We start from the raw sequence: 15,557 nt of genomic DNA, 5'->3' as shown, positions 1-15,557 counted from the left end.
AATGCTTACAAAATATAATACAATCAGTACGAGTCTCATTTTTGGTTAGCTCTGTGAATTCACCTGGTCTGAGACTTCAGATATTCCTGCTCTAAGTGCCGGTCTATCAGAATTTGGGGAAGACTGTGCGGTCTTTCTTTTCTGTGGAACGGTGTGCAAGGACCTGCAGGGGGAGATACAGGATTGACACAGTGACGTCATCAGTGCTGGCTAGATCTCTGAATACTGGAGCACAGTGTGCATCGGATAGTCTTGGAAGCTGGCGGATATTTTAGATTAATACAGAGGAGACCAAAATACCTAAAAGGAGGGTACCAGGTACTTTAACTATACATAACATAACCTTGGACTAGAGGGTCGCTTTTACTTATCCTGCAATATGTGCTACAGTAGCTCTTTTGTGGGATTGGACCTGTGAGACTAGCTTTCACTTCCCACGTGCATCAGTGAGCCTTGTGTGGCAATGACCATGTCACGGGTTTACTGATTGTCCTTTCTTGGAACACTTTTGGTAGGTACTAACCGCGGTATACCGGGAATACCCTACAAGATATGCTGTTTTGGGAGATGCTCTGAACCAGTGTTCTAGCCATCGCAACTTGTTATTTTTCAAAGTCTCACAGATCCTTACACTTGCCCATTATTTTTTTTTCTGCTTCCAACTGTCAACTTCAAGAACTGACTGTTCACTTGCTGTCTAATATATCCCACCCCTTGACAGGTGCAATTGTAATAAGATAATTTATGTTATGCACTTCACCTGACCGTGGTTTTAATATTCTGTTCGATTTAGTGTATATGAAACTAATATATATTTAAAGTGGCCGCAAACAGGAGCTTCAATTTTAAATATCCGTTCGCCTCTAATTGCCTTTCTGAAAATAAATCTGGTTGAAAACTTTCATAAACCTGTCCAAAAAATCCTTTACCATCATAAATAACTATTTCATTTTAGGGGTTTAAATTTCATTGGGCTTCGTTCATTATAATCCAGCTACACCTGTTTTCTGCCATTTTAATTGTATTAATAAATATTCTCTTTTGAATTTTATTTAATTGCTTTTGATTGTCTCCAAATGGCTTGCGTTTTAATTTTCTGAAACCTTAAATGTATGGGTTTTTTTTTGTGTTTTTTTGCTACATTGTTAAATAGATTTATGTTTTGTGTGTGGGTTATTGACTCCTAAATACTTCTTTATACTTGATTTCTCTGTTTTACAGAATACTCGCGCTACTTGCACTCCCATCTTGATACTCCAGTCACAGAATATAATATTGATGCTGATCTGCCTGGAAATTTTAAGGATCACTGGGCAAAAAATCTCCCCTTTCTCATAGAAGATTACGAAGAGCAGCCAGGACTACAACCTCACATAAAGTAAATGCTTAATGATACCGGAGTTTATTTTGCATCGTTGGACATATTATTTTTTTAAGAAAATGTCAATCTTTATGACTTGAACTCCTGATACTCACTACAGGTAAATCCTGTGTCTGAAGATTTGGACCTTCAAAGTTTACCGGAGCTACTTGAAAATGGTGCGCATCTTGTAAGAAGTCACGGGCTTGTAATGCAAAAGACCTAGGACCTTACAAAATTGATGTATGAGGGTAGTCTTTGCACCTAGAACGTGTAAAGTCTGGAATCTCTGGACACAGAATTTACCCAAATGGGGAGCAGGAGGTTCCAAGTTATGGAGGGGAAGGATTCATTATTGTAAGTTTATAACTGATCTTCCCCCTATTGCAATTAATCCAGTTTAACCATCTCTCAGAGGTGTAACATGGTTTACTTAAAAGTGTTTAGTAGCTTTCCATTGTCTTTTGTTCTGTTGCATTACCCAATCGTAGAGCCCTCATGTCAGTCCTAAAGAAAACCTTTCACCAGTTTTATGCCTCTAAAGTGCGCCAGCCATGATATGGTTTCTGCCGGCCGCTTCCTGCGTCATCCAGAGGTAACGTCAGTCAAGACAAGCTGGGTAGGATTCGCTCCGAGCTCACAGAACACTTCTTTGTTCAAGATACTCATTAGACACTACCCAATTAATTTACGTACAGCGTTGTAAATATTACTATTTCTTTTTATTATGTTATATCATTATATTCTATCGACGTTGGGGCGTTCTAGTGGGCAAAAGGCTGGTGACCGGTTCCATTGAATGAGAGCGAGCTTCTCACATTTCAGAAGCTTTCGTAGAGTGCCGCAGAACAATACTTTAACTTTAATTTATTTTTATGCAAGTATTGTTCATGGTTATATGCTTGAATCCCAGACTCCCTAATAATAATGACCAAAAACAAAGTGATGGTATTCATAAGTCCTTAAAGTGCATGTCCACCTTCTTAACACCATGTGGTCTTTAGGTCTAACATTCTGCATCAATTAGTTTCATTTTGATTTTTATATATATATATATATATATATATATATATATATATATATATATATTGGGCGAGAGCACTGTTCTGATAGACTTTTAATCCCCCCCCCTGTTTCCTTTCACAGCTATAAAAATAAATGATACAATTCAGACTGCCACTAGGGGGTGCTTAGTTGCTTTACTATTTTAGCACCTAAAATCTCCCCTAGTGGTGGCTGCAAGCAGCCAGCATTGTATCATTCTACTCGTAAACTGTCCAACTGTTATAAAGATATATTTAATGTTGTTATAAAGATATATAAATGTTAAATCTAAGTTTTTTTAATTCAGTCAAATATTGAGAGTTCGCGTTCTCACTACTCGTCTGGTATAATCGCTTTGTATCGTCCTATGTCCTAGCTTTGATCTGTTTTAAGTAGATTTCCTTGTTTGACTGAAGAGCTGGTCGGTAGATAAATATTCTCAGACTATATTTTGGCCACCTGCCAGCAGCACTGGTTTAGCTATACATGGTATGATTCTTACATAAGATTAGAGAAATATTTAGTGTCAATTAATGGCCACTGTACCGCTATTAATAAGGAAACCGAAATCTGTCTAAATAGCAGATGTAGGTAGGTTGGAAAAGGATTTGACAGATGGGTTGACCCATCAATGCATATTTACTGGGCCATTAAAAATGGTACTAGTTAGAGGTAAAAAATAAGTTGATGAGAATAATATGTTACTATGCACCTTTTTAGATTTAGTTGATCCAATAATATGTGGACCATGAATGGTCTGTCTGTAGTCAAGCTGTAATGGGCAGTCCACATCTTTGATAAACACAAGGAAAAAATGTTGGTCCGCTCACCACTGATGCAAAGTAGAAACACCACGTCCTTATATTGATCGGTGCTCGGACAAGAGATCTACGTGGGAGGTAGGCAAGGATCCAAGAAATTTAGAGATGGGTCCGGCACACGATGAACTGTAAAAATACAATGCTGCTTTATTGGTGACGATAAAACAAATAAAAAAATCCCGGGCAGAGAACGCTTACGCTTTTCGAACCTCTTGGTTCTTCGTTATAGCTGACTATGATGGTTTATTAAATGATTTATCATTTCATACCAATAAGGCAGCATGTATTCTTAAATTTCATCATGTGCCGGACCCATCTCTACATCTCTTGGCATCTTTACCTTTCCTGGGCCAGCTGGCTGCTGAAAAAGCGATAGATTTTTTTTTTTTTTTGCTTTGTTTTTCTACTACTTATCCCAAAGAAAAAAAAAACTTTTGTAACTTTTTTTATTTTTTATTTTTTTTCAGGGATGTTTTGCCACAGAATTTTGAAAGCTACAAATTGGAAATACAAGAACTTATTTGTGTAGCAGATCGTCTAGGGGGCCTGATGCAGTATGAAACATCTGGGTTCCTACCAAACCATAGAATCCACAGAGGTACTGTATGAACGCAGGTATATGGCGGTGATAGACTGAGTTTTAGGAATGGGAAATGTTTAAGATTTCCAATGGTTTTGTAGAATAATTATGTCAAGTTATATGTGCAAACATGAACTCTTGGCTTTTGGCAGCTAGGTCAATTCAGAAACCGGCTGAGGAGCTTTAAAAAGGCTCTATCTCCTACATAAGGAGATCGGCGCTATAATGTAGGTGACCGTAATGCTTTTTATTTAAAAAATCGATCTATTTTTACCTTTTTTATTAGCGATTTTAGATTTATACTAATGAGTTGCTTAATGCCCAAGTGGGCGTTGTACAGAGGAGTGTATGACGCTGACCAATCCGCCTCATGCACTCCTCTCCATTCATTTACTCAGCGCATAGGGATCCTGCTAGATGTGCTGTCTTATACGAACACCTTAACAATACTGAAGTGTTTAGACATTCCACTGGATGTCTATTCACAATCTCTGCACGTCGTTACTCTGTCTGTGGTAGTTACAGCAGAGGAAGCGTGATCTCGCAAGATTACGCAGTAAATGACAGGTTACGAGATCACGCTTCCACTGCTGTAACTACCACAGACAGAGTAACGACGTGCAGAGATTGTGAATAGACATCTCGTGGAATGTTATTCACTGTCTAAACACTTCAGCATTGTTAATGTGTTCGTATAAGACAGCACATAAGGATGTAGCAGGATCCCTAAGCGCTGACTAAATGAATGGAGAGGAGTGCATGACGCTGATTGGTCAGCGTCATACACTCCTCTGTACAACGCCCACTTGGTCTTGGGCATTAGGCAACTCATTAGCATAAATCTAAAATCGCTAATAAAGTGGTAAAAATAGATTTGTTTTTTTTAAATAAAAAGCATTACTGTCACCTACATTATAGCGCCGATCTCCTTATGTAGGAGATAGGGCACTTATAATGTGGTGACAGAGCCTCTAAGTGAATTAGTCTCTGCAAATTTTGGAAAGAATAGCTTGTTACACCCATTGTTTTTCCATAGTGTTATGTATTTTATCATTTTATTTATATTTTCCCTGTTTTGATTGTGTTGGATTTTAATATGCCACACTGCCAGATGTGTCTGGCAGCAGCTTAGCTCACTAGTTCAATAAATATGCACGCTTTGCCGATTTTATGCATGCATGTTTATGGGGAAGTCAAGAGAGATCACTGCCAAACAGGTTTTTAGCCGACAGATATTTTGTGTGTGGCCAGGTTATAATGGTTGTCTAGTTTAGGTTCCTCATCCATTATCCAGAGCAGAGATCTCTTATAAGGTATCTGTCTCTGGAGCTCCTGTCCTACATTACACAGACAGCCCATTGATTTTGCATTGGCATTGTGTAATGTTTAAGTTCCTCTGTGGTGGCGCTCAGGCAAATTTAATACTTACTGCCAAGATTCCACGCGGAGTACACCTGATCACTGGGGGACACGTTGTGATCAGCTTATAGTTAAGGGAGCCTTCTAACGAGTAGGGATTGTCCAAAGCTGACATTCGCTATAAGGAGGTTTAAGTGTAAACCAGAAATAAAGAATTTCATCCTTTCCCTTCACTCCCTCCTTTCCTCCCTTCTAAACTCTATGCCTCCTGCTATTTTGAGATTTATTCACAATTCTTGGGAAATTATTGAAGATGTGTATCTGTCTTGCAGCTATGGGACTGGCAGCACTTGAAGTCATGCAGGCTGTCCAAAAGACATGGATAAATTCTAAAGTACGAATTAATGGGAAAACCAGGCTAATGCTGTGGAGAGATATGTTTGACATTGCTGTTAAATGGAGAAGGTACGATGACCAGCTTGACATGTTCGATCATAGTAAAACTGTAATCTTAATGTCTCGTTGATCGACGCTCGTTTGCTCCTTTTAATAAGGAGCTAGTATGGGGAGGAGCGTTCGTTACTTCACTCGTCTCCATACATTTCTATAATTTTCGGCATTTAAAACTATACAATGAGCGCATGTAAAAACCTAAATTATTTTAGCTGGCAGAATTAGTGTTCATCTTTAGGCTGGGTTCGTTCACACTGTTCATTTTTGTTGTGTTTTTAACATGCGTTTTGTTGTTTTGGAAGACAAACTGCCATATGTCTTACTGGGACCTCCTCAACCAAAACAAAAAAAACGCATGCTAAAAATGCACAGTGTGAACCCAATCCCTGTTGTCTGTTTTGATAAAGAAGCAAAAGATTGATATATAGGAGGCTGGCAATGAAGAGGGATGGCTTTTAATATGTGCAAAACTGGCAGAAGTTGTAGTATTATATTTGGTTAAATTACTACTAAAAAAACAACTGTACAAAACAAAATTACATAAAAAGTATGCAGGAAATTGTTAGGGATGCAGTGGTTCCCCCCCCCCCCCCCCCTTTGTTCCATTAGTTTGCTGCTGGTAGAGCTGTTGTGCTTTCAATATATATCCATCTGTTTATCCAGGTTTAATATTTTGTGATTTTCTGTTAGAAGCAACTCTTAAAAAAAAATAACATAAGGCTATGTTCACATAGCGAATTTTGCTTGGCGCAAAATCCGCCGCAGAGTTATTCCTGCGTCAGCAGGAAGATTCCTACACCCACTCACTTCAATGGATCAACATCAGGCAGGATGCTTCTTTTGTCCACTAGTTGAAAAAATTGGCTAGCAGGAAAGAAGCGTCCGCCTCCAATTGTAATGAATTGTAGGCGGCATTTTGCTGCAGACTCCGCCGCAAAAATTTCTCTGTGTGAACGTAGCCTTAAATTCGCAGCACGAGTTGGCTCTCTGATTGAATTAATAGCGTGAGGGGGGGTTCCGTAAATTCTAGGTCTACTAAATAATGTTGGAGGTTTATCTAATTATTAATATAATTTTATCGGTTACTTTATACTGGAGATCACCGTACCAAAATTTCTGCTCTAATGCACATAATGTTTGCAGCAGTCCAGGCAGGTGATCTCTCCCACTCTGTGTCATAGCAGTTTTGTAGCCAATTACATGACCAATAAACATCCTCACAGGCATATTTACATTGGCAGCAAGATAGATTTTAGAGAGCCCATCTCCTCCTAAAAGGAAAAGAGGTGACTCTCAGCATTGTTTACAGCCTGGAAAATCAACCCATCATTTGCGATTTTAACAGTAGCTCCTCGGTGGGTGCGGAGTAGATTCCAAGCCAGTCCCTAGGTCTTTTCTTAAAGAGGCTCTGTCACCAGATTATAAGTGCCCTATCTCCTACATAATCTAATCAGCGCTGTAATGTAGACAACAGCAGTGGTTTTTATTTAGAAAAACTATCAATTTTGAGCAAGTTATGTACAATTTTAAATTTATGCTAATTAGTTTCTTAATGACCAACTGGCCGTTTTTTACCTTTTTACCAACTGGGTGTTGTAAAGAGAAGTGTATAACGCTGACCAATCAGCGTCATACACTTCTCATTGTTCCAACCCAGCTTCTTTCACTGCACAGCGTGATCTCGCGAGATCACGCTGTGCTGTCACATACTCCCACATTTAACTTGACCGAAGTGTCTTGAGAGTGAATAGACAATCGCTTTCAGCCAGGATGCGATGTCTATTCACACTCCCGGCACTTCAGTAAAGTTTCTGTGGGAAGTGTCGGGAGTGTGAATAGACATCGCATCCTGGCTGAAAGCGATTGTCTATTCACTCTCAAGACACTTCGGTAAAGTTAATGTAGGAGTATGTGACCGTACAGCGAGATCACGCTCTGCTGCAAGTACAGCTAAAAATCAATGGAGAGAAGTGTATGACGCTGATTGGTCAGCGTCATACACTTCTCTTTACAACACCCACTTGGTAAAAAACGCCCAGTTATCTATTAAGAAACTAATTCGCATAAATCTAAAATTGTTCATAACTTGCTCAAAAATGATTATTTTTTTCAAAATAAAAATCACTGTTATCTACATTACAGCGCCTATCAGATTATGTAAGAGAGAGGGCACTTATAATCTGGTGACAGAGCCTCTTTAAAGAGGCTCTACCACTAGTTTAGTAATTCCCTATCTCCTAGCTAATCTAATAGGCGCTGCCACACTGATAATACTAGTGAAAAATTGTTTCCCAAAACTTTCATTATTTTAAGTTATGAGCACTTTTCTAAACATGTAAATGAGCCTTTATTAGACAAGTGGGAGGTAACAGCAGCGATTCTCCTGAGGTGGAGCTACCTCACAGCCTCTGACGCTGTCCAATCAGCATGAAGCTGCTTCACACAGTGTGAGAGGCTGGGGCTGGAGGGAAGGGGGATCACTTCAAAGAACCATTTCTCGGGCTGCGGACCAACTAGAACAGCGATTCTGGTGGCATATGAAAGAGGAGAGTAATCTTTTATATACTGGGATCGCAGTTCTAGCTGTGAAACAACTGGAGGTATCACTAGTTGAAAACAGTCAGGAATGGAAGCTGTACACTATATGATCACACTGTGTTGCTGAGCTGGGAAGAGGAGAACTGTATGACGCTGATTGGACAGCGTCATACAGAAAACATTACACCGTCCAGAGTGAAAAGAAAAATTCCCCTTCCATTTGGCACGTATAGCCATGGCATAGTTAGAAAAATGCTCATAACGTTGCAAATAATAAACGTTTTTGTAAAAAAATTACATTGTAGTTATCAATATCATAGCGCCTATTTCGATTAGTTAGGAGAGAGGGCATTAATAAACTGGTGACCGATCCTTTTTAAACCGCTCAGTTGGCATAGCTGAACGAATACTACTCCTGTGAGACCACGCTGCCGCAGACCTCCTACTAATAATGCTGCTTCTCCACCCACTCTCCAGCAAGGTAGAGGAGGAGGGTTCAATGTAAAGGAGCTGCTTCATCACAGGCATGTAAGGTGCTGCTGGTGGGCAGCAATCTGGGGGCACTATGGTGGCATTGTTAACAGAAGCACTATCTCTGCATTCATAATTTTTTTTTATTATTTTTACTACTTTTGACAGGATTGCAGACCCTGACCAGCCAGTTCTTTGGTTAGATCAAATGCCAACTCAGAGTCTTATAAGAGGATTCAACAACCACATCAATCTAATCCGGTAACTTCCATGCATCATAATAAAAATGAATTGTATTGGCTGTACATTAGATGATCAGAACTACTAGTTTAGCAGGAAGGCTTACTAGCCAGATGTATAGACTTTGGGGAAAAAAAATCCTCTGGAGGCTCATAAAAGCTTGTAAGAGTTGCCCCCTTTGCAGTATCCTGGTTTGCTTTTCAGGAGGTATAATGTGTTCGCTTTCAGATCGATTTTGACAGTGATTTAAAAGGCAATTCCGATCAGGAAACCCTTTTAACACTTTGAAATTCCTATTTTTTTTTTCTGCTATTCTTCCTGACCATTATTTTTAGATAAATATTGAGTATTCAAATTATAATTTTCTCTTAACTCCCTATTTGTGAAGCCTGCATCGGGTCTCGTAATCAAGAAGAGGCCAATACAATGCCAGAACTCTTTTGCTTATCGGGTGTGACAGGCTGACCTGTTAGAATTACGTGGCTCTCCCCCCACAAGGACAAATGCTTCAACTTGATATTTATTCCTCAAGTATAGTATTTTGCGTCTGTAAATTATATGAACACCACAAAATTGATGAATGTAAAGACCGGACATTTTGGTCCCTCTTGGACCTTATTCAACAGGTATCTTAGAGGTGTCACGCTGTAAGAGAGAAAAAAGTAGAGCGTTACCACAGCACCGAACCGCCAGGAGGGTGCACGCCTCTTCAGAACCTGGTCCAAGGTCCTCAATATCAGGCAGAAAAATGGACAAGGAGGCAGCACTTCCAAAATGTAGAAAAACCTTTATTCACCCGAGCCCCGCACAGATCAGCTGGTCCGGTGCCTTCGTGCACCGGACGTACAAGCCGGAAGCCGTTGGCTCTGGCCACGGAATAGCAGCCGAGCTGCAGTACTGCAGCTCTGCTCCTATTCAGGTGAATAGGAGCAGACCTGCAGCACGGCCACTATTCTATGTACTGAGCCAACTGCTTCTGGTCTCCGTACATAGCATTATGTGCCATAACATCCGGTGCCCGCAGGCCACCGGAGCACCTTTATCGGTCCGGGTTTCGGACCCGCGCCGATGATATACTGATGACCTATCTGATGACTTCTCTGAGCTTCAAGCATTTAATGAGACTCTGTCACTAGTTTATTAATTCCCTATCTCCTAACTAATCTAATAGGTGCTTTGCTGCTGATAACTACAGTTTTATTATTTACAAAGTTACGAGCATTTATCTAAATATGCGAATATGGCTCTAACAGCCAAATAGGAGGTGATTCTTTTTTTTTTCTCTCCCTTCCCTGCCCAGCAACACAGCCTGACCTTATAGTATACAGCTTCCATTCCCAACTGTCTCTTCAAATGGTGATCTCTCTGGTTGTGTCACAGCTAGAACTGCGATCCTGGTGTCATATGAAAGATTAGAATCTCATCTTTCATATGACACCAGAACCGCTGTGGTCTGCAGCCCGAGATATGGCTGTTTGAAGTGATCCCCCTTCCCTCCAGCCTCAGTCTCTCACACTGTGTGAAGCAGCTTCATGCTGATTGGACAGCGTCAGAGGCTGTGAGGAAGCTCCACCTCAGGAGAATCGCTGCTGTTACCTCCCACTTGTCTAATAAATGCTCATTTACATATATAGAAAAAAGCTCATAACTTTTAAAATAATAAACTTTTGGAACACAATTTTCACTAGTATGATCAGTGTGACAGCGCCTATTAGATTCGCAAGGATATAGGGCATTACTAAACTAGTGACAGAGCCTCCTTAAATCTGCCAATGTCTCTTTATAGGGCACCATGGCAGGGACTAATGTTGGCACTTTTATGTAAACTCTAGCAGAGACTATTAAATTGCCTCTGAAGTAGGCACTATTATGTGGGCACTAATCTGAGGATTTGAGCTGTATTATTGGGGACTTATTGGTACTGTTACTTGGACAATATTATTTGGAACTACTGTTTTTTTTTTTAGGAAAAAAAAATAATTAAAATGTGAAAAAGTCGCTGTGTGACAAACTCTTATTATAGAAGTTATTTATATAATACAATTTTCATGTTTCACAGTGGTCAGGTCATCAACATGCGATATCTTGACTATTTTGAGAAGATTCTCAGTTTTATAAAGGATCGGATAATGATATATCACAGGTAATTATTTTTTTTTGTGTGTGTAAATTGTGATTTCTAATTGTTTCATCTTTTAATGACCAATATTCCGTGACATTGGGAGTGCAGCAAACATCATTCGTAGTGTAGGGTTGTTTGCTTCTTCAGCCCTTAGTCTATCAGTCATAGACTTTAAGGCTATGTTCACACGGAGTATTTTGGGGGAGGAATATCTGCCTCAAAATTCCGTTTGGAACTTTGAGGCAGATATTCCTCTCCCTGCACGCCGATTTTCGCGGCGATTATCGCGCCGTTTTTCGCCCGCGGCCATTGAGCGCCGCGGGCATAAAACAGCGAGAAATATGCTTTCTCCTGCCTCCCATTGAAGTCAATGGGAGGTCAGAGGCGGAAGCGCCCGAAGATAGGGCATGTCGCTTCTTTTTCCCGCGAGGCAGTTTTACTGCTCGCGGGAAAAAGACGCCGACGCCTCCCATTGAAATCAATGGGAGGCGTTCTCGGGCCGTTTTTGCCGAGTTTTGCGACGCGGTTTCCGCGTCAAAAAACTCGGCAAAATACCCCGTGTGAACATAGCCTTACAGTAGAAATGGAGAAAGAAAAACCTCTAGCAGTGTCGTAGTAGCTTTCCTTTCACTATAGATACTCCGATTGATCATTTGTGTAAAGACCACAACTCAGACGTGAAACACTGAAGCAGCGCAGTCTTTTTAAGGGCTTCTTCACAATAGCGTGGCACATCTCGGACGTGATGAACTGCAGTTTTTCACCTCTAATCTAAGTCATCTCCTCTAAAGTTCTAGCATTACCGAAAGAGCATAAAATTTGATTATTTCCTTGCAAAATTGTTTAATTTTAGTGCCAACAATCCTAGAGGTCTTTCGGAGGTTAAAGAAGCATTAGAAAAGGTTCATAAAGTAGAAGACCTCCTGCCAATAATGAAGGTAAGGTCTTATCTGTATATTTTATTGCTGCCCATAGGTTGTCACAGCATGTAAAAAATAGTTAGACAGTCTCACAGTGGATCTAACTTCCGGATACTTCTTGCTAGGCCGTAGTGTGAGGGCCCCTCAAGTTCAGCTGCGTTTGGATAGATCAAAAAACCCATTGGTAGGATGAACGTTGAATTCTAATGTGCGAATACATGGAGCATTAGAGTCATTAAGTCCATTTCTAAATCATTTGTGTTCCATAAAGATAATATAGAATATGGCAGGAATGTAAAATTATGTAATTGGACTGTTTAAAGGGGTTATCCACCTAAATTTATTCTTGGAAAAACCTGAAGTCCCTTGAAACCTGAAGAGGATGATGGCATGTGTAATTCCTGACAAGCGGCCTTTTCCCTTTCTGCTTCGTACTAATCCAACTATGAGCCAAGTCTTGTCTGACAGTCTGTGGTTGTTAAGGCAGTGGATCCCTAGTAACCAGTCTTGTCAGGCAGCAAGTCACTAGCAACCAGACTGTCTTTCAGTACACAGGTCCTGCACAAGACTTACTGAACTGAGGGCAGAGAAGGGGGGGGAAGGAGACTTGGCAGGACTTAAAGGGTTATTTCCATCTTCCAAATTGATAGCATATTTCAGGATATACTATCACTTTAGGATTGGTGGTCTGACCTCTGAGACGCCCACTGATCCTGATAAAGATCCACAGAGCTGTTTAGCACCCCTTCTAAGATTTCCCTGCACAGCAGAGGGTTTGGGCCACTGGCTGTGCAGGAAGCTCTAGCGGGGCTGAATTCACTTGAATGGGACAGTGCTGCAGTTCTCTGCTTAGCCGGTGGCAGGAGCGCCAATGTACAGGGAAAAACGGTAAGGCAGCGCTGCAGCCCCTTTATTCTCACCGATCATTTCCTAGCAATATGCCATCACTTTATAAGATGGGAGTAACCCTTTAAACCAGGCATCTCTTAGTCTCTCTCCACCACAATAGCCAGATTTTTATGAAAATAAATTCAGGTGGAGAAATTTGAATTCCAAAATGCCATAAAGCCACATTGTAGTGCCATCCATTACAATTTTTATTATCACTAGCGAATCCCTATTGCTCATATCTATCAACTTCTTTTCCAACTTGATTTGTTTTCCTACTTTTTTTTTTTTTTTTACAAACTTCCTCTTGCCCTCCAATATAGCGATATAAACCAAGCCGTTCGATGCGTGTGTTATGGCAGATTGTCGATAGCTGTCATTTTGGAACTGTTTTCCGTAGCCTTAAAGAATATATCAACAAGTCATACAGTACATCTAGTTATTTTATTTATTTTTTTATATATTTTTTGTATGAAATAAAATAATTTACCTGTTCACCTATAAATTGATAATACTTATCTTACTTTTTGAAAGCAGTTAAACAGCAAAACAAGAGATGGGTTCACAGTGAACACAAAAGTTCCCAGCCTCAAAGATCAAGGGAAAGAATATGATGGATTCACAATAACTATAACAGGAGACAAGTAAGAATCACATTTCTCTATCTGAATCTCCATTTATTTATCCTTAGAGAGGCGTTCCTTCGATCTTTAAACCACTGTCTTTTTTCCTTTTTTTTTTTATATTTATAGTGAAGGTTTTGAAATCCAGTTTATAGATAATCATGTGTGATATTACTGCAATTCCTCATTATCACAGTGCGTATACATATTTGTATGGTGTGGTTATACAGTACAGTACATTACATTTGCACCCACTGTTCAGCTATAACATTATAACCACCTGTCTAATATTGTGTAGGTCCCACTCGCACCTGGCACCAAGACGTTCGCAGCAGATTCTTTAAAGGGGTTTTTTGGGTTGTTAAAATGAATGGTCTATCCTTAGGGTATGTTCACACGGCGGGGGTCCGTAACGGCTGAAATTACGGGGATGTTTCAGCCTGAAAACATCCCCGTAAATTCAGCCGTACCGGCATGTGCAGGCGCTTGAACGCCGCGTCAATTACGGCCGTAATTAGCGCTGCTATTCATTGGAGTCAATGAATAGCGGCTCCAATTACGGCCAAAGAAGTGACAGGTCACTTCTTCTACGCGGGCGTCTATTTACGCGCCGTCATTTGACAGCGGCGCGTAAATATACGCCTCGTGTGAACAGACAAACGTCTGCCCATTGCTTTCAATGGGCAGATGTTTGTCAGCGCTATTGAGGCGCTATTTTCAGACGTAATTCGGGGCAAAAACGCCCGAATTACGTCCGTAAATAGGCCGTGTGAACATACCCTCAGAAACCGTGTAAACAATGAAGAGGCTGCAGCCTCTTCAAACAGTTGATCGGCAGTGCCGACAGTCGGACCCCTACCTATCTAATATTGATGACCTATACTGCGGATAGGCCTTCAATTTTAAAAATCGGATAACCCCTTTAGGTCCTGTAAGTTGCATGGATCAGACATGTTTATCCAGTACATCTCACAGATCCTCAATCAGATTGAGATCTGGGTAATTTTGAGGCCAAGGCGTCACCCTTGAACTTTTTTTGTGCCAGTGTGTATAATTCTGCTGAACAGGCCACTGAAATTAGGAAATACCATTTGCATGAAGAGGTGTACTTGGTCTGCAATAATGTTTTAGGTAGGTGGTACATGTAAAAGTAACATTCACATGAATGCCAGTACCCAAGGTTTCCCAGTAGAAAATTGCCCAGAGCATCACACAGCTCCCGCTGGCTTGCCTTCCCATAGTGCATCCTGTTGCCATCTCCTTCCCAGGAAAGCGACGTACATGGGCCCAGCCAATCGCATGATGTAAAAGAAAGTGGGCTTCGTCCGACCAGGCGACCTCCTTCCATTGTTCCATGGTTCAGTTCTGATGCTCACATGCCAATTGTAGGTGGACATGGATACTGACCGCTCTGAGGTTACGTAGCCCTAAATGCAGCATTCTGTGATGAGCTGTGTTCTGACACCTTTCAATGATAACCAGCATTAACTCTTTCGGCAATTTGTGCTATTGTAGTTCTTCTGTGGGATTGGACCAGACGGGCTAGCCTTTGCTCCACATGCGTATCCATGAGCCTTGGGCGCCATTGACCCTGTCGCCGGATCACCCTCCTTGGACCACTTTTGCTAGATACTAACCAATGCATAATGGGAAGACCCTACAACCTTCCGTTGTGTAGATGGTCTGACCCAGTCGTCTAGCCATCACAATTTTTCCCTTGTCACTCATATCCTTACGCTTGCCCTTTCTTCCTGCTTTAAACACAAACTTGAAGAACTGACTGTCCACTTGCTGCCTTATAAATCCCATCCCTTGACATTTGCAATTGTAACAAGATAATTAATATTCTTCACTTCACCGGTCGGTGGTGTAAATGTTATGATTGAACGGTGCATGTATATAATATAACTACACTATACTTTTTGTTTTTGTCACATTTGAAGGGATAGCAGTAGAAGCATAAAAGCACCAGACCGTCCCTGCACATATTTCATTCATACGAAATGCAATGTTAAATACTTTTGTGTCAAGAAAGACATTCATAGGAATTATAATTAAACTCCATTTTCCAGAACATGATTATTCTTTGTGATTCAGTTTCACGTAGTGGTTTTCCCCTATTTCTCATATTAAACTAG

At 40.6% G+C, this 15,557-nt stretch overlaps 1 protein-coding gene across 3 annotated transcripts in view; it reads left to right on the top strand.

Moving 5' to 3' along the window:
* TTC13 (tetratricopeptide repeat domain 13) overlaps positions 1 to 15,557 on the top strand; it is a 67,243-nt gene that overhangs the window by 29,691 nt on the left and 21,995 nt on the right. For 2 of the 3 annotated variants that reach the window (XR_012883224.1, XM_075862841.1), the window contains exons 12-18: positions 1,222 to 1,378; positions 3,693 to 3,823; positions 5,497 to 5,629; positions 8,795 to 8,887; positions 10,926 to 11,009; positions 11,842 to 11,926; positions 13,331 to 13,440. Coding sequence is in view for 2 of the 3 variants with exons in the window: in XM_075862841.1 (XP_075718956.1) it covers positions 1,222 to 1,378; positions 3,693 to 3,823; positions 5,497 to 5,629; positions 8,795 to 8,887; positions 10,926 to 11,009; positions 11,842 to 11,926; positions 13,331 to 13,440 (793 nt within the window). In the remaining variant the exon portion in view is untranslated. The remainder of the gene's footprint in view (positions 1 to 1,221; positions 1,379 to 3,692; positions 3,824 to 5,496; positions 5,630 to 8,794; positions 8,888 to 10,925; positions 11,010 to 11,841; positions 11,927 to 13,330; positions 13,441 to 15,557) is intronic. The other variant, XM_075862842.1, reaches the window with a different exon arrangement.

This window comes from Rhinoderma darwinii, chromosome 4 (assembly GCF_050947455.1).
Source record: "Rhinoderma darwinii isolate aRhiDar2 chromosome 4, aRhiDar2.hap1, whole genome shotgun sequence".
Lineage (NCBI taxonomy): Eukaryota > Metazoa > Chordata > Amphibia > Anura > Rhinodermatidae > Rhinoderma > Rhinoderma darwinii.
This window is presented reverse-complemented; position numbering and strand designations above follow the sequence as displayed.